We start from the raw sequence: 20,054 nt of genomic DNA, 5'->3' as shown, positions 1-20,054 counted from the left end.
GGGGGGTGTCACACCGTGCTCTGGTGCCAGGGGTGTCACACCGTGTCTGACGGGGGGTGTCACACCGTGCTCTGGTGCCGGGGTGTCACACTGTGACTGATGGGGGGTGTCACACCGTGCTCTGGTGCCAGGGGTGTCACACCGTGTCTGACGGGGGGGGTGTCACACCGTGCTCTGGTGCCAGGGGTGTCACACCGTGACTGACGGGGGGTGTCACACCGTGCTCTGGTGCCGGGGTGGGAAGTGTCAGGCTGCGCGCTGCGGCCGTAGGAGGGAGCAGCGGGTGCGCTCCGCTCCGCCAGAGGTCGCTGTGCCTCGCCGCGCGGCGCCTGGGGCGGGGCGTCGGGATCTGGGGGCGGTGGCTCCCGGCGGCCCGTAAAGGGGGGTGGGGGCGGGGCCCGGTGAGTGTCGCCGCCGCTCGGTCCCGCCTCCCCGCGCAGGTAACGTCTCCCTGGGGACGCGCCCGCTTTGCGAGACTCGGCCCGCGGAGCCAAGCCCTCCCCCGGGTCCTGCTGCTCGCAGGGCGGGGAACCTCCCTGAGCCCCGGTGAGGGGCTGTGGGGTCCCTGGTCTTACCTAGCCCGGGGGTGGGGCGCTGAGTCCGGTACACGCGGCCGCCCCTCAACGGTGGGGCTCTCGCACGACCCGGTGAGGGGAGGCCCCCGACCCCTCGTGAGCGAGGGGCACGCACTGCCCCCTACCTCAGCCCGCGCCGGTTAGCCCATACCGCCCCCTGCCGGCCACCTGCGGCTAGCCCCGCCGCCCGCCACTGCCGCTCCTGGAAGGGCGGGCGGAGATAAGCTCCAGCAGGGGCGGCGGCTGCCTGTGCCTCCTCGGCCCTCTGAGGAGGCCCCCGCCTAGCCCTGGCAGCGCAGGAAAACAAGGCTGCGCACCAAGGCGGCTGCAGCGTCTCCGCGGGTGGTGCCGGTGTGCACCGGGCATGGGGGGGTTAGATGTGATTAGACCGACAGCAGTGTGGGGCTGGCAGGGAGCTCGGGGGGCCACCTAGGTCAGCCAAGTGCTCGTCCAGCCTCTTCTTAAATCCCCCCTCTGAAGGGGATTCCACAACCTCCCTTGGAAGCCTGGGCCCGACCTTACCTCTCTTTCTAGTTACAAAGATTTTCCTAATCGCTAACCCAGGGGTCGGCAACCTTTCAGAAGTGGTGTGCCAAGTCTTCATTTATTCACTTTAATTTAAGGTTTTGCATGCCAGTCATACATTTTAACGTTTTTAGAAGCTCTCTTTCTATAAGTCTATAATATATAACTAAACTATTGTTGTATGTAAAGTAAATAAGGTTTCAAAATGTTTAAGAAGTTTAAATTAAAATGCAGAGCCCCCCTAGACAGGTGAGCAGGACCTGGGCAGTGTGAGTGCCAATGAAAATCAGCTCGCGTGCCGCCTTCGGTACGCGTGCCATAGAGGTTAGCGCAGGGGTAGGCAACCTATCTCCCTTGCTGCAAATTAAGCTCATTACTTTTTGGCCTGCCCCCAAAAGACATGGGAAACAATTGGTTGCTGGGCTCTTTCTAACAGCCGGTAATGTGTTTGAAGACCGTTAGTAGGTTCCTCTCTCACTCAGTTGTCTTTTCTCAAGATTAAATATGCCCAGTTTTTTTTAACCTTTCCCCATAGGTGAGGTTTTTTTTAAACTCTTATCATTTTCGTTGTTCTCCTCTGGACTTGCTCTCCAGTGTGTCCATCTTTTTCCGGACATGTGGCACCCAGAATTGGACACAGTACTCCAGCTGAGGCCTCACCAGTGCAGAGTAGATGCCACTGGGGCCCTGCACTACCACGTGAGAGGCATGCACTTGTCCCCATCCCGCTCCAGTTAGCCCATACTGCTTTGCAGGTGCGTGCCCTGCTGCTAATGTGATGTCTGCACTAGTGCTGCCCTTTTGTTCCTGCCACAGATGGAGCTGTTGGCAATAATGGGATTTTTTCCAGGGGCAAAAAAAAATGGCCAGTGTTAAATACCTCTAGAGTCTAACATTCCCAGATGGAGTCTTAACAGGAGCTTCTGAAAACTATTATAATACTTTTGTCTATTACAGCTTGTACTTTACATGTGTGTAGGTGTAAACTGTGATCAGATTATTTTAGGCATGGCGGTATCGTGGGCAGAGCCAGAGAGGCACAGTTATTAGCAGGGCAGAATATAACATGTTGGTGCTAGCATGAGATTAAGAAACAGGAAATATAAACCTTACAGGAAGACTTTAGGGAAATTGGCTTATTTGGCCAGATTCTGATTGTTCCTGAAGACACAGAAGTTAGACCACTATAAAACTGAAGTGAGAGAAATCAGAATCTGGTGTATTGTTGTAGGAACTTTTTACACGTGAAAAGCCATATTTTCTTGGAAACGAAAGTCTTGTATTTGTGTCACACAAGCAACAGCTAAACTAGGAGCTTGGGGTGTGATTCCCAGCTCTCAGATACATATGTGCACTAGCTGTCTTCGAGCTAGTTGCACTAAAAAGAGTAATGTAGCTGTAGGAGCATGGCCAGCAGCAACACAGGATAACCATGCTCAGTCAATACCGCCAGGGTTCCAGCAGGTTTGTACTTGGCTCGGCTAGCCTGGGTTACCACTGCCAGTGCTACTGGATGCTCGCTCGATGGTGTGTATGTCTACAAGAGTTGGGAATCACACCCCTATCTTGTAGTGTAGACATAGCCACAGTAACAGCAATAGCCTGCTGCTGTGTACCCTAATCTGACCCAGTACCTCAGCATGGTGTTAGTGCTGCGCTGCCCTGCTTGCTAGAGTTGCTTTGCTTCACTTTGCTATTTTTAATACACAGTTCAACCAACATTACCATTTTTGATCAGATGACATGATAAGAAAAGGTGTGGTTTTTACATTGGGATAAATTAAGCTTGTGAGCAGTCTTGAGGTAAAAACACAGGAAAGACAAAGCAGCGAAGTTTTACTGTGAGTTAAGGTAGGCAAGGTAAGCACTACAATTTTACCAAAAGGCCAACCATGGGTGGAGATTAAAGTGCCCTGTCTTCACTATGTTTTTACCTTCGGACCATTCACATGCATTACTTAACCTGAGGTAAAAACCCACTTTTTTTTTTTTTAGTGGTGAAGACCAGGCATAGGGATATTAAAGCTGGTGTTCTAGCCAAATTCCAATATGGACAACTACATTCTGCTTACCTAAACCATCCCCTGAAGCTACATTTCCTATGCCAGTCTTGCAATTTCACTTAAATGCATCATAAATACACTAAATGTGTGCCATGATTAATATCTGTTTTAGTAAGAGAGCAAAAAACAATGAATTTTGTTTTGTCAAATATGTATAAACAAGTGAAAAACAATGTTTGGCATCTGTTGAAGAGACATTAGTATTTTAAAACTAACATTTCGGGAAGAGGAAATGAAATTTTTCCTAGACATTTTCTCACTTCTACCATTAGCCAGAGAAAGTGCAAGTAAAATATTTGCACTAAAAGCATACTTTGAAACATGTTTCAGAATTAAGGTCTTGATTTTATAATTGACTGCATGTGGGAGCACCCCTGTAGGGTGCTGATAAGGGTACAGATAATGGGCTGCTGTGCACAGTCAATAGCAGGATTGAGGTTAAACAGTAAATTTGATACCTTCTCAAAGCACACATTTGGAATATAAAATACTCTATGTAAGCATATATGTTTTACTTCTTTGAAACTTAGTTTCAAAGGTGGTTAATGTTTCAGTGATTAGGAAAATAATTAAAAATTAATCTTACATTTCAGTTCCTTCTCTAATGTACAGGGACACTATTTACTCTTGTAAAAAATGAAACTCTGCTGATTTTAATAAAGAAAAAATGCCAGGTAGAAACATTGCCTTTGCAAATGATCTGCTTAAGGAGAGCCTTGTTAACTAACCTTGTAATCAGTACATCTTTCATGCTATTTGCATTTGTACACTAACAAATCATTCTGTGACCTGTCATGTTCTTCTGCTTTTACTACTTCATTGACATGGGATTAAGAGCTAATTTAAATAGGGCTACAACTGGTATGTTGGGGTGGGGGGGGGAGAGTTTAGCTGTATTATAAAAAGCAGAAAATTGGATCAGGCTTATCTCTTCATTTTACAAATTAAAGGTAAGTGGTGAAAATTTAGGTCTTGCAAATTGTTTAGCCAGACACCTGAAACATGCATTTTAGAAATCAAATGCTGTGTGTTTTCGTTGGTATAAAGTTTATTGAAAAATGGTAATTAAATCAAAGTTAGTATGTAACTGTAAATAAAATACTGGACAAGGTCTTTAAATGTGAGCCTGTCAATCCCTTTTTATGGAGAGAAGCTAATGGGTTAAACGTGTGGGCTGGCTAAACTAGCAGTGCCCAATAAATTCAAACTCTGCCTCTGACTGACAATTGGAGCTTTGAGAGGCTGGATCAGATTAGTCTGATCCTTCCTGCTTTGTTGAGACTGGGAAGCCATTTTGGGATTCTGCGGTGTGGAATAGAAAATAATGTGCTGTCAACTTGCAAACTTGCCTTGAATTATTTTGACTGGGATTGCTGGACCTTGGAACAGAATGCTGAAGCATATAATCATTCTAAATATGTGAAACGGATGACTCAGGATTTTGGATATATAGGTTTGATGCCATGCATTTGCTGCTGTTTTTTGTTAAAATGTAATATAAATTGATAGATCTTGGAGCTTTAGCTAGGCAAACTGTAAATTAGAGTTTTGTTTTGAAACTACTTGTTTGAAACTGCTTAAATATCTAATTCTAGTGAGCCTTCAGTAGATCACTGTGCCTCTTTAAATGAAGAGGCCTGGTTAGATTCATGTGCAGCAAATTCTGCTTGAGTTTTTAAATCACTGTCTAATCTGAAGGTTCCCGGTCTGTAAAATGACTCAATGCACTTTAGCTATGACATGTTTTAGATTCTCTGTGTGTGTATAAACAATGAGAAGACATGTTTGTGGCCTCAGTACAACTGAATTTGTAGCTATTTTCTGTTCAGCTCCTTTTTATATATACAGCATTTTTATCCATTTAACAGACCTGGTTTTTAGTAGTAGTGTTACAGTTTGGCAATTATTGAGTGCATTATAGCACAAATATTTACATTTACAAGATAAAGTCTAATTTAAGATGTTAATGTTCTTAGTGTTCTCTGAGCCTTTTTTAAAAGAAACAATATATAAACATCCTTCTTAAAAAGTTCTTCATATCCTTATGAACAAATATTTTGTATTAAGTGTGTTTAATATTTGCTTGAAGCTCTTTGCTTTTCAGCCTGTTTTAAATTGGTAGTTTTGGGGATATGTGGGGAAGACATTGCAAAAATTAAAGATACACTCCATGGAAGTAAATACAAAGTTAATTTGATCACTTATATAGGAATTTCAGATGGCTAGATTCCTACTCACTAAATAGGACAATATTAGTATTAAATGCTTATTGTGAACAATAGCAGAGTTTCAAGTTGGAAATTATAAGTCGAAACAGTTGGTTACTAGGAATTGTTACATCATTTAATATTTATAGTAATGAAATGAGAGCCCATAGTCTAGCAAAGCTTATTTGGAGTTTATGGTAGTAGCATGTTTTCTATATGAATAATTTAAATGAGTTTGTCTGCCTTCAAGTGTAGAGTTAAAATAGCAGATTCTGTTTACAATAATGCTGTCAAATCTTATTCTATGTACGCTTGGTAATCTCAAAAGTGAGACCTGTTTTCTTACCAAATCTAATTTCCCATTTGTAATGCATCAACAAGGGTTTGCTCTTACAAGGCTGTCAGCCTTGTATTTTGCTGCTAGCATTTGTCCAGTGTCTTTTTCCAATGAAGATGTTGTTTTTCCCCCACTCCTGAATGTTAGAGAGGAAGGATGGTCCGATGGTTAAGACAGTAGCCTGGGAATTGGGAGACATGAGTTCAGACCCCTGCTTCAATGCAGACTTCTTGTGTGACCTTGAGAAACTTGCTTAGTTTCTGTGCCTCAGCTCCGCATCTGTAAAATGGGGTGTTTGTGAGGATAAAACACTAAGAAAAGATTTAAGCACTCGGATGTTATTGTGATGGAGGCCACATAGGTACGTGAATCACATAAGTCACAAATGACTGTAAGTTTGGGCTCATCCTAGTCCCTGTAAGTGCACTGTGAATGCAAGGTGCCATGCGCTTGTCATGACAGGTTTGTGCTAAAAAGCCAGTACCTATGGGCCTTGTCATCTTTATTAAAGGAGGGGCTAAAAAAGTCAAAGAGTGAAATCCTGGGCCTGCTGAAGTCAATGGCAAAAATCTTATGGCTTTATTGGGGACAGTTCATTGACTATGTCTCTGGTTTTGAAGCTATGGAAAATGAGAGTTATAGTTCCCCTTTGGGAAGAGAGGCCTCTTAGCACAAGGCAGTGGGTAGGGGCATGGTTCTTTAGTCATGCTGCCGACCTGACAGCTTTGGATTTGCCCACATCTGCGGCCATCTGTACAGAGGTGAGGTCCCTTTGCAGTGCTTCCAGAACTCCATCTCCTCCCTTGTAGCATAGCTAACTCAAGGGTTGTTTTATCACCTGTTGTCATGGCACCCTCAGGGTTCATTACGCCACCAACTCTGTTGGTTTGCCATGGGTTGATGCCACTTCAGAAGATTATCTCCCCTCCCTCAAAACCAACCATTTCCTAGAGGAGCTAGGGTGTTGCACTATGAGATTGAAGTGTAATAACAGAAGTGATGTGTGGAAGCTATGCAATGTTTGCCTGCACCCTATTTGGCTGAAATTTATACTTTGGTCTCTTACTTTCCTGTACTCTTAAGTTACCTCACAAACCTAGTTTGGGTCTTTTTGGACTTTTTGTGAATAACTTGTTTGTTCTTATAACCTGTGGAACTCCTTGCCAGGGGATGTTATGAAGGTAAAAACTATAACTGTGTTCAATTAGATAAGTTCATGGAGGATAGGTCCATCAGTGGCTGTTAGCCAAGATGATCAGGGATGCAACCCCATGCTTTGGTTTTCCCCAAGCTTCTGACTGCTAGAAGCTGTGACTGGACGACGGGTTGGATCACTGGATAATTGTTCTATTCATTCCCTCTGAAGCATCTGGTCTTGGCCACTGTCTTCTGACAGGATACTGGGCTAGATGGATCATTGGTCTGACCCAGTATGGCCCTATGTTTGTTCACTCTTCTCCATCCCTTCCCATCATTCTAACAGACTTTTCAAGAGAGAAGGAGGGAAATAGAGGCAGTGAAAGTCGGATCTTGGGCCTACTAAACTTGACAATATTAATCTAAGCAGCAAGTATTGTGAAAAGCTTATACTTTGTGTCTGATGTATTCCCTCATGACACATCAACTTGAAGTCTAGTCAGAATAAACAGTTAAAAGTAGGTTCCTTTGTCAGTTTTTGGGGCCTCCTTTATTAAAATGCTTCTTTTTTGCTCCTGTTACTTTGTGAAAGATTCACCTGAACACAGGGAATTGACTGTGTATTTGACAGCACTCTACTATATAAAGTGAAGAAACTGGAAAAACAGAACATTTCCCCCTAATCTTTCAGTTACAGTAGTTCTAAGTGCTGCTCCTAACAATAGTGGGTAAAACATCTTCAGAGGCATGGGCCAATATTTTCAAAAATTGTTGTCTAACATTAGGCTCTTAAAGTAATTACCTGCTTTTTTTTTTTCAAAATTGTTGCTGTGTGCTTGGCACTCCTGAAAATTAAATCACTCCATATTTTGGTACCTAAAACAGTTACGTTTCTAACTTTAGGTACTCACTTTTGAAAACCATAGCTCTGACTTTTATACTATTGCTTGTAAACAAAAGAATCCTCTTAAAGCTCTGTTTAATATAGTCAGCCATTAGAACTGCTTCATACTTGCTGCTAATTTTTGAAAACATTACAGATAAAGAGGCATACCTCATTTCTGAATTCCCTTGTTGTTGGACTAACATTCTAAACTTCATTTTGAACTCAACAAACTAAGCTAAGTTGATACTTCTTTTTTCTGCTGTTACCAGGCAGTTAGGTGGTGAATTTGTGATTGGAGGTTGTGCTAGTGATTCGATTGCCCTGTGGTAACATGAGAACCAAAGGCCAGATGATCCTAGTATACATGCGTTCACTTTTTTTTAATTAGCAGAAATATAAAGGAATACAGTTCAGTAGTGATGATCTTTCCCAAAGTGTCTTTCTTCTCACAGAACTTTTTTAAAGGGATCAGAAATTATCTAAATTCTAGCTATTTAATTTAATTTTGTTTAAAAACCTGAAAAGGGGAAACAGTGTGGGTGGGGTTGCACGAGAAAGGAAATCTAATAGATGTTACTATGGGTGAAAGACGGGGGAGGGGGCCTTTTAAAGGTGCAAGAAGGGAGCTTGCCACCCATGTCCTATTTGTGCCTTTTAAAATCTGTCCCTTGTAGTCTAGCATTCTAGGTGGAGGGACACTTGTGGGTGTCAGACGCATTAAATCAGCTGAGCTGCCAGGTCGAAATGTGATTTGTTGATGAAATGCTCCTTGCAAAGTACTTGTACCTTTTGGTCCATATTCAGCCCCAGTGGCAAATTACAGACAGACAAGTCAGTTGTCCATAGTTTTAAGGTCTCTCTGTAGCTCTTGTTGTTGATTCAGTACAGTACCCTTACAGTGTAAGTAGAATGTGGCTGCCTTGTTAAAGGTGACCTGTGGAAAAAAGGAGGAAAAATGGGATTGTGCTTTGTTGCTACTTTCTCAAAAAAAGTCTTTCAGACCTTGAATCTTCTTGCACTGGAAATTCAGGTTTTGTCTGTTTTGGAAGACTGATTAGAGAGTTCCTGAAATGATATCACGAAGACTGAAAGCTGAGCAGTTGGCCAAGGAACGGATTCCTAGTCAGTCTGTGTGGGGTGTCCTTGTAATAGCATTTTAATTCCAGTGATTTACTAAATGTTGAAGAGAATGTCGGGGTAAAGATTCAATACCTATGCTTCAATTAGAGTGTGAGAACAACAATACACCTGCTCTGAGACATCCGTTCTTCAGCAAAAATCAGGGATGAGTAGACTTGATATTCTTGATGCTTCTTAGGTACACACTTTTGTGGGGGGAGGGAAGTGCTTCAGGCATTCTTTATACATAAAAAAGAAGCAAAGGAGAGCACAACTCCAATTTTAAAAAAAGTTTTCTGGACAGAGATTTATCTCCAGCTAAATAATATGAATAGTAAATAAGGAACACTCCAACACCCAACATTGCAGGTATTAACTTCAAAGATCTAGCTGGGGGGACTGTATAGAATTTAACCCTTAGGCAGTCCCTTACTTTGTTTTGGATGAGTAGAAACACCTGAGCAGAAGTACATCTCATGGTTGTAACATGGTTTGATGTATCTGCACGGGGTGGATTAAAATGTCCTAATTTGCTTCAGCCAAAATAGCTTCCCTTAGTAAAGGGACAGAACCAACTTAATCACTTGTCTATTTTTTATATCATATAGTTAATAAAACTATTAAGGTTGAGACTGTTTGCATTTGATGAAACATTGTATAAAGTCAATCTCCTCTGCCGTTTCACTAGGCTCTTCACTGGTTCTCAATCTTTCTAGACTACTGTACCCCTTTCAAGAGTCTGATTTGTCTTCTGTACCCAAGTTTCACCTCACTTAAAAACTACTTGCTTACAAAATCAGACATAAAAATCCAAAGGTGTGTCAGCCACACTATTACTGAACAATTGCTTACTTTCTAATTTTTACCATATAATTATAAAATAGATTGGAATATAAATACTGTACTTGCATTTCAGTGTATAGTACATAGAGCAGTGTAAAACAAGCCATTGTCTGTATGAAATTTTAGTTTGTACTGACTTCGCTAGTGCTTTTTATGTAGTCTGTTGTAAAATTAAGCAAAAATCTAGATGAGTTGATGTACCCCTTGGAAGACTGCTGCACATCCCCAAGCATATGCACACCCCTGGTTGAAAACCACCGGGGAAAACCACCGGGGCAAACCACTTTTTAAAATAAGCAAAATACTATTCTAAAACTGAAAAATTGGCAGGGGAACTCAAGGGCCAATATAGTATCTGAAGCTACTATTTACCCATATCTTGAGAAGGAGTAAATTTGAAGCTAACTAGGCTCTCTTGTTCTGCATGAAGGGAGCCTAAGACCGCCTGCCTCCAGTTCTCTAAAACGGGCTCTGTTTGTTATTTGAAACCTGACTATAGCTGGCAGCGTAACAACAATAGAAGATGAGTGGTTCTCTGCCCTGCTCCTTCTTTCATTTCCTTGTTCTTCCAAAAGCTGGTCCAATAAAAGATATTAGCTTGCCCACCTTGTCTCTCTGATATCTTGGGGCCAACATGACTATAACAATACTGCATAGTCCTTCCTCTAGCAGTATCAGTAGAGGATGGGGAAAGAGTTTTCTTCTAACTACAGCTACTAGCATACATAATACTTCCTGCAATGCTTGTTGAGTTACAAGGCTGCACTCTTAACTCTGGAGACTCAATATTGTTACAGTTTCTAGTTTCTTGCTGGCTTGTGAATTGAAAGAATGAGTCCAGATCTAAATCTGAGCTTTCCTCACTCTGTACACTTAAATGTAATGTACAGTGGTACGCTTTTTTATTTATAAAATAGGTCAGGGTGGATTGATTTTTAAATCCTGATTTAAATCACCAAGTGGAAAGCTTCCATTTAAATTACTGATTTTAAACAACTTTTCTGTTTGTATTTGTTACTTTCTAAAAAAAAAAAAAAGGTGAATTCTCATTGATTGATACGACTATTAAATAGAGCCTTTACGCTAGATTTAGTACATCTTTTTGCTACCTAGGAGGGTACACTTTAATAATATACATTTATTTGAGCAATTACATAGCTTAATATTCAGATTCTTATTAATTTTATATTTGAGTACGTTAGAAAATGGTGAATGATCTATTGCTTATTTACTAGATATTTTCTTTTTGCTTATGACTTGTCAAGCTACATTAAGATGGTAATAAATTTAAACACATAGCATATAAAATTTATTTTTATTAAAACAACCTTTACATGTTTTGGATACATACATATATTTCTGTTATCGAAACACGTTTCACATTTACATCTAAGTGATTTTAATAAAGGAACAGAGGGATTAACAAATCAATGAATTAAACTGATTATCAGCCTGGGGAAATTTTCAAATATGCCTAAGTGAAAGTGATTGGAGCTTAAGTTTGTACTCGTCTCATTTTCCAGAGACTTAGGCAACAGTCTCCTAAGTTGCTTAGGCTGTCCTGCAAACTTTTAAAACTAGATCTCAACCCATCCCATCATTTTTTATTCATAGACTAGAAAAGGGAGACAAGTTTTCCTGTTTTTTTCCAACTGATTTCATTTCTCAACTTTGAATGAAATGAAGAAAATATTCGTTCTGTGCCTGCAGAAGAGGCTGCTGCTGTCAAAAGCTGCACTTACTCTGATTCCAGATACTTAGCTAGTGACTCCCGTCAGTTCAGTGGTGTGACTTCAGCAATAGTTTATCTCCAGCCCGGAAATTTATTATGGTTGGCATGATTGATGGGTGATTAGATGTCCATGTCATTGCTAAAAAAGATGCTGCTGCTGTTAGGCATCTACCCTGGTATTTCAGTGTTAGAATATTGGCAAGAAAATGAGGTGGATCCATCTTCTTTATTGCCTGCAATTTAACTTTGTTGTTGGGTATTTCTCTCTTCAGTGTCTCTTGAAATTCTTCTCAAATTTAACCATCAGCAACACAGTAACAATCTTTTCTGCAGTTTGTCCAAGGCTATGGAAATAGGTTTTAGTATACTCAGCTTATCTTTAGTCCGATGTTGACTGCTTTATCATACACTAGCATAGTAAAAAATGGTAAGCAGTCCATAAGAATGGTGCAAAAATAAGTTTACTAACTGGTTGATTCAGTGTGTTCAGATGTGGCCACATCATCTTCAGTCATTGCCTTCCGAGGAGCATTTTTCATAATGTTTCATTCTGACAGTCCCGCCTTGCATCTTGGTTGCACTATTTGCAATTAGCATATGTTCTTCTTTTTTTTTACCCAGAGGTACAGGAATTTCTTAAAAAAAGACCCTATTTGGGAATTTATTTTCATGACCTCAGCCATGGCAGGTTTTCCCCCCTCCAGTTCCCAGGTGTTGAAATAAGCACTAGAGTTTGTACTTGGAAGAATATTGTTCCTTCTTCTTACACTGCCCTTCTTTGACATCAGTGTTGTTCCTTTCTGGCTGCACACTCATCTCCTTCTTCCTTGTTACATAACAAAAGAAAAACAAGAGAACTAACAGTCCAAGACTTCTGCTCATGTAACCCACATGCCTTTTGCACCTGCAGTATTTTTTTTATTTAGGGATAGAGAGAGGCAGTTGAGAAACTAATGGATTAGTTTGTTTTGTATCTCTGTCTGCGTACACAGAGCAAGGCATTTACTTGAAGTGCCCATAAACCATCCAGAAGCAAGGGCAGGTAGTTAGAGGGCAGATCAGTGTTTCTCCAGGAGCTGGAGAATAATTTTTTTCTTGCAGGGTGGAGTCCTAAATATTCATAGCTTGAGAACTGAGCCAGTCAGAGCTCAGGCAGTCAGAAACAAAACAGGAGTAAGAGGCCATCCAGGTGGGCTCATGGATGATTCTGATGAGATACGTGATGGTGTCTCCTGGAGTCAGAGACTGGGTCCTAATGCCTGGGATGAGTTTGCCAGTCTCTTGCACCCAGTAGCACAACACTTTAACTCAGATTTATTGATAGATGCTCATGGATTCAGCATATTTATTTTTTTTATTTAAATTTATTATCTCTTAAAATGTTTAGGCTTTAATGTATTTTGTATTAAATTCAGATTCCATTTTAAAGAGGTTTATTTTTTTAAAAGAGAAACATCATTTAAATCTGTGGTGGTGTGTTTTTTTTTTTTTCCAAAAAATCTGTGTTTTTTAAATCCACCCATTGCATAGCCTCTGGCCACCTTTTACTGAAAACAAAACAATTACATTCTATATGGTGGCTATCCTAACCAAAAACGTATAGGCCATCTCATTAAAAAGCCAGTAGTGCTCAGTCAAAAAATGTTCCTATTAAAAAAACAAAAACCAACCCAGTCAGGTAAAAAGCTTGAGAAAACAGATGTGCTCTGGATCAGGAGATCTAACAAGTTTTGAGGAGACCTCTTATCTGAAAATGCTCTATCTTTGGTCTCCAAAGGCCAATACAGACTACCATGGAAGTGTGGCAGCTGATTTGGACTGCCGGGACAATCTGTAGGGAGATGTTTGCTCTAGGAACTAGAGACCATATCTACATCAAGGAATTCTAGCAAAAAAAATTCCTGCCAGTGCAACTGCTGGTTGAGCTGCAGTGATGGAACTGCAGTGTATACATGGCTGTGATGGCTTCTGGTATCTGTTACCACCACCATTGCAATGTCCAGGACTATATTTCAAAAGCCTAGTCTCCTTTTTAATTCTTGCAAAAATTGTACCTGTGTCTTTGCACCTACAATTGTTTGTTGGAACAAATAGGTAGTTATCCAACTACTAATGTGTCCCCATTTATTTGCAGGCACAAATTGCACCTGCAAAAGGGGAGACCTGTCTGAAATTTTGGGTCTAAGAGTTAAAATGTGCTCAGTGCTTGATTCTATTCTTTTATTCTGGTTATTCTCTAATACATTATTTCAGGCTCATGAATACATCTAGTCAACTTACTGAACTGTAGTGCTTGAAGGAGAGCAAAAGTGTATCTTAAAATTATTGTCATAAGCAAGAGAATAATTTTATAGCTTATATTCATTTTTTTTTTTTTTGTCCACAGATAAATTATGGCAAGTTTGGCACGTCTCAGAAATAGGGCATTGTAATGGAAATTTTGGCAGACTTAACTATATTGACATGAACAGCACCATTGCTGTAACGATTGCCCAACATAATTCAAAAATAGAATCTATTCTGTCTTGCTAGGGAGTCTTTCTAATAAGAATGATCTTTAATCCTGTTGCTAATTCAACTTTTTGCATCAGATTTTATCCTTATAAAGCATGGCTTGCATCATCTTTCTTCCCTCATGCCCATAGTTATTTGTGCTGCTCTACAGATCTCCTTGTGTTGTAACATCAAATCTTCCTGGATGCCTTATTTACTAGTATTTTGGTATTTAGCATGAATTAAAACATTATTTCCCTTCTCTTACTTCAAGACACATACAGATTTGAATCAGATCTTTAAAAGTAGTCCCTTCAGAAACCTGAACTGAAAGAAGCTCAGGAAAATGTGCCTAACACTAGCTGTGTGACTCAGATTGCTGTTGGCTCGTCTGCCTGGGTGTGTACATGAGTGTTTTTACTCAGGAGATTAGTTTAGCACCAATTACAAAATACTGAACTGCCCCTCGTTTTATTCGTTTGGGTTTTTTTAGGAAGTGAACTCAGAAGTACTCTCCACTGTTTAGTGAATGATATTCAAAAGACTTTTAAAGAAAACCATTTTCCTGTATATAAAATATGTAATTTACAATAGGATTAGGTGGCAAAGCATCTAATAAAAGCACTTAGGAAATAATGTGTAATTGGAGGGCTGGTCGTTGAGCTACTGAGGATATTTTAAAGGTATTACTTCAGGTATTGTAAAATCTTCTTTTTTTTTTTTTTTTTTTTTAATAGTTAGCATAATATGGGATCGGTCAATCACTTGGAAAGTGGTGTGGTATAATTAGAGTGATAGCAGCTTGACATATTTTATGATGGCATTCCACAGAACTCAGTAAATACCGAAAAATAGACTATCTAGGCCTACTCAGAAGGAAAACTGTCCTCAAGAGGAAACCGATTAGGTTCATGCAGCTTTGATAAGGCTATCTAGCAACAGCAGCAAAGTTTTTATATTTAAAAAAAAAAAAAAGTAAACTTTGTATGTTGGAATGCAGTTCTTTGATGCAAGAAATTTTTTTTTCTACTGCAGTATTTGCAACATTCCATAACACAGGCTGAACAAAGCAAGGGCTCTCTTACCTTGAATTTAAATACTTTTAAACCATTGCATCACTTTATTTTTCACCTTTTTGCAGTATGATTTGAAACAGTCACCATGGATTTTTCACGTCTACACACGTACACCCCACCCCAATGTGTGCCAGAGAACACTGGCTATACATATGCACTCAGGTGAGAATTTTTATTTCTTATGGATAAATTATAAAAACTCCAAAATGCTGTTAATCCTAGAAGCCTTGGCTGTCATGGTAAGTAATTACTTTTTAAATACACCGTAGATGTATATATTTTTAAAGGGTATGTCATAGATACCAATGTCTAATCTTGTTTCCTCTCTGGAGATAAATGTACACATTAATTTGGAAAATTGTAAGTTCTGAACCAACAGGATGGTGACTAAGATAATGACTCATTATTTCTATGAATACACTGGCCTAACCCTGCACCTAGATACCATTGTTGTCTTGTTTATAATATCTTTAAAAAATTCATACATGGATTTCTGTTTGTATGGCTTCATTGTAGTTAATCAGAATAACTTATTTGTAAACCGTATTAGGATAAGCATGTCACTCACAGAACAAATACTTAAGGCCAGATTCTCCCATTAGTTATAATATGCAATTGTTGCTGACTCCAGTAGATGACTGAGTGTGAAATTCCACCCAGAGTAAACTGTTCATTAAATTTTGGCAAGACTATTACTGTAGCTATAACTCTCTGAATTTGGTGAGCTAGTTGTTGGTAGGGATATTAAACTGACCACTCTATAGTCCATTTTTCATTCGCTAAATCACTTCACATTAGCAAAGTTACTTTGATAGTATAGTTTCTGCTCCATATTATCCAACTGAAAGGAGAAACTTGAATCTTCCTAATCAAAAACCCACCTTTTAGATAAGCATTCAAGATTGAGTTTAAGCAGATCTGCTTTCTAAATTCAGGAAAGTATCTGAAGGATATGTAAAGGTGATGAAAGGACATATCAGTTTTAAACCTGTAGTAAAGTTACATATCTTTTTTTCCTATCAAGAAATATTTTTACTTAATGAAAGTTAGTGAAGGATATCTTTACACTTGCATTATAAACAGCAGGATTATCACTTTCGGGGGGTCGGATGGGGATTTTAAAACTTGCTGTTAGGGACGGGTACTGGGAAATTCACATGATGAATGAAGAGCTGGCAGACTTATTGTTGAAAGAATTTACTTTCAAACAATTCTGTAATCATATACATTTTCTAGTTATATTGAAAAATACATGCATGAAATTAGAATCTTTTTTTTTTTTTTCCTCCTGATTTGAGATACTGTGTTCTTAATACCGGTTTCAGAGTAGCAGCCGTGTTAGTCTGTATCTGCAAAAAGAACAGGAGTACTTGTGGCACCTTAGGGACTAACAAATGTATTTGAGCATAAGCTTTCGTGGGCTACAGCCTACTTCATTGGATGCATGTAGTGGAAAATACAGTAGGAAGATGTGTATATACACACAGAGAACATGAAACATTCTATTCTTAATAATCACCTTAAGCCAAAAGTCTTTTTATACCTTTGTATCCTCTCCATATAGCCAGCTTCTTTTGAAAATAGAATTGTAACTGGGATGAGGAGGAATAAGTAGCTCTTGGTGTTTATTCCAGGAAACTGAGACTGGTTTTAAGTTTATGTTGTACAGGCCCAAGTGTCTTGGCAGAGAGGCAGTAATTTATTTTTTTCTTCTAAAGAAAAGCTCAGTGGCTTGATAAACTTTTAGTCATGACCCTGTTTACCTCTTGGAGGTGTTTGATGACCTTTCCCTCCCCCACCCCATGACAGGTCCTGATTTACAGTGCTTACTTCAGCAAGACTCTCAGGGTACATCTACACTACAGGGGGGAGTCGATTTAAGATACGCAAATTCAGCTACGTGAATAGCGTAGCTGAATTCGACATATCGCAGCCGACTTACCCCGCTGTGAGGACGGCGGCAAAATCGACTTCTGCGGCTTTCTGTCGGCAGCGCTTACTCCCACCTTCGCTGGTGGAGTAAGAGCGCCGGTTCGGGGATCGATTGTCGCGTCCCAATGGGACGCGATAAATCGATCCCCGAGAGGTCGATTTCTACCCGCCGATTCAGGCGGGTAGTGTAGACCTAGCCTAAGTGAAATAGATGGGGAGTCTTGCTTGAGGAAGGACCACAAGATTGATCAGGCCTTGATGAAAGGAATGGTAGGGCCACTGTGAATATGAGAGGGTAATGAGATGCTAAAGGTAAATTGGGTATTTTGCATTTTCTATCTAGGTGAAGATCTTGTGAGGATGAGATTAGCTCTGTCTTTGGAGGGGATAAGGGGGCAAGTGAAACTTGCTGTGGCTGCACAGCATCCCACTTGGCTGCTTTCAGTCACATTACATAGTGTAGGTAAACAACTGGCTGAGGGAGGGATAAAAGCTGATAAGCTGAAGTTTGGCAATTAATCTACTCTTGGAGGCATCAGGCAGCTTTGATTTAAGATATAGCAACTTTCGTAATATAGAATCTTATTTCAGAGCCTATCACAGGAAAGTATCTGCAAATGCTCTGTCTAATTGTAATTTATAATAAAATACCATCTGAAGCTTTGGCAACACTTGAAATATTAAAATAGGAGAGGAAGTTGGCATACTGAGTTCTGCATTCAAGGTCCTGAGTATAAACTTCAAAGCCTATTAGCCACTTCAAGGCACGATGATTGAGCAGGACTTCACCATCTCAGTCTTTGCATGCTGAGGTGTTTTTATAGTATATAAAGATTTCTTCGCACAAGTCTACCATCCTTGGATTAAGTGATACTTGGAAAACCCTACAGAAGGGAGGGTGTACAAAACTGCTTCCTTATGAGTGTTAATTTTTAGCTTTAGTTTATTTTACATGGTATTTGTATTCATGTTGTGTGGGTTTTTTTTTTTTTTTAAATGCCTCTCCCTCCTCTTCCCTCCCCTTTCCCCCTGTTTAATGGTCTCAGGGGGCTTTCCAAACACTAAACTAGCTTTTATAGCATACTCATTTCACTCCTGGGAGAAACTGAGGCAGGGGAGTTGATTTGTATATTCTGTGCAAGTTGAAAACCGCCAGTAATGTTCAGTAAAAAGTAGGGAAAATCCAAATACTACAAATCTGTCAATAGCCTCAGTTATGATTTATTAATGAGAGCCTCCATTAATACTAACAGGAATTACTATGTAATCCTAAATGTTGGCACCTGTACTGAGAAAATGGTGATGTACTAATTAGTATTCTATATCTTGGGCCACAATCACAGAAACATTTAGGCTGACCTGTCTTACACCTTTCAGCCTTCCCAGCACGTAAATTGAACCTCAGATTCTCACCCCCTTGTTAATGTGTAATTTACAGACTTTAATTAGACTGACCTCCAAATTTAGCCCCGTTTTGTTTCTCAAAGGATTTGTGGTTCTCACAGTTCAGGTGTGTTTCACCCTCCATATGGAAAATGGTCCAAATGGTAAAGGTTTTGGTTTAAAGTACATGTTCACTGGGTCTTGAGAATAAATAAAATACATGCATGTCTAACCTGTAGACAAGAATCTTGTACACACTGAGCTAAAAGATTAATCCAAATACATTCAATCCATACTTCAGTAAATTAACACGAACCTAAAAATATCAATAATTAGAAGCAGTACATTGATTGAGAATAGTCTGCTTAAGTTGTCTGGAATAGGGCAAGGAAGTAACTGTTCTAGGGCAAACTTGTCACTACAGGTGTTTATCCATGCTGATGCATGTCCTAACCAGAAGAAAGACATAGGTGAGCAGTGATATGCTAGTAATCTCCTTGCTTGGAAACTCAGAAGTAGATGGTTAGTCCTTAGCTCACTTGTATCCACTGGAGTTGTTCTCCAATTTATTGTTTGTGGACTGGAGCTGCTTTACCTACTTTATTGCAACTTCTATAAAATAAGAAACTATCCCAAAGGACACTTGAAAAATGGCTCACTTGCACTGCTCTGTACACAAAGCTAAATTTATGGTAAATTCAGTAGACCAATTTCTGATTCTGCTTAAATCAGTGTAACTTGGTAGTTAACTCCATTGAGCTTAGTAATTTTATGCCACCACTAATAGATGAAAGCCCATGTTGTCACAGGGTGTAATTCATAATGGGGGGGGGGGGGAAGGCTGAAAATGGCTGAGAACTTAAAAATTGAAAGGTAACAGACCTCAAAACCCACCCAGTAATGGTTCAGCCTGGTGATATCCTGAACAGAAAGAGCTTCGGACCCTGCTTGCTGCAGCTTCCATCTCTTCACACTGACTGTACAGACATAATAGCCTTCAGAATGACACTGGCATTCCTGGAATCTTTTTAAATAGATTAAAAACGATCATAAAGGGTGGGCGGAGTGGGGGAAGTGCAAAGGTAACAGAAGAAAAAGTAAGACTACCTGTATAATAGTGGGGAAATCTGTGAGCAACTGAGAAAGCATACATAGGGGCAAGAGGCTGCAATGTTTTCTTTGAATTCCATCACACCCAAGTATAATCCAGCATTCATAGTTGCTTCTTCCTAGTAGATTTATTTCTTTAGGCAGTAGATATCTAGCAAATTTTTCAAGCAATGATATACATTCTGTGAAAAATAACTTGAACACAATAAATTGTTCTGTCATATGTAAGGAAAGCTTTCAGTGGTCTCCCTAACAAGAAAAACAAACCCTCATCCAAAATATGGAAGTTGTATCTGGAAATGGGAGACTAGACTTCGAGGTATTGTCCATTGTGTCACTGAAGTCCAAGATGACTTTGGTTTGTTTAAGAAGTGTAGTAGCTCTCTTAATACTAGAGTAGAGCCAAAGTGCAAGTGTTTTCTTTTTTTTTAATGACTCCATGAAGTTTTAAATTATTTACTTAGTGTGAATTCAGACCTTAAAATTGAATCAGTACAAAACAATCCCATGATATTAAGATCTGAAATAAGTACAAGTGTTTGCTAATGAAAACAAACTAAAGCTAGTTACAGCTGTCATTTGTTCTGTGTACTTTTGTGTTCTTCATGTGAATTAGGTATCTGTAGTATCACTGGC

The 20,054-nt window shown here is 39.9% G+C and overlaps 1 protein-coding gene across 12 annotated transcripts in view; it reads left to right on the top strand.

The window, feature by feature from the left end:
* The first annotated feature begins 364 nt into the window (after positions 1–364).
* SUN1 (Sad1 and UNC84 domain containing 1) overlaps positions 365–20,054 on the top strand; it is a 64,094-nt gene continuing 44,404 nt past the window's right edge. For 3 of the 12 annotated variants that reach the window (XM_034784518.1, XM_034784520.1, XM_034784515.1), the window contains exons 1-2: positions 4,422–4,616; positions 15,059–15,155. In XM_034784518.1, the coding sequence (XP_034640409.1) occupies positions 15,079–15,155 (77 nt within the window). In that variant the 5' untranslated portion in view covers positions 4,422–4,616; positions 15,059–15,078. Of the gene's footprint in view, positions 441–4,421; positions 4,656–15,058; positions 15,156–20,054 lie in introns of those variants that run through there. The other 9 variants (XM_034784524.1, XM_034784525.1, XM_034784521.1 and 6 more) reach the window with 6 other exon arrangements.

This window comes from Trachemys scripta, chromosome 10 (assembly GCF_013100865.1).
Source record: "Trachemys scripta elegans isolate TJP31775 chromosome 10, CAS_Tse_1.0, whole genome shotgun sequence".
NCBI lineage: Eukaryota > Metazoa > Chordata > Testudines > Emydidae > Trachemys > Trachemys scripta.
The sequence above is the reverse complement of the archived record's forward strand: the minus strand, read 5'-3'. Positions and strand labels throughout refer to the sequence as shown.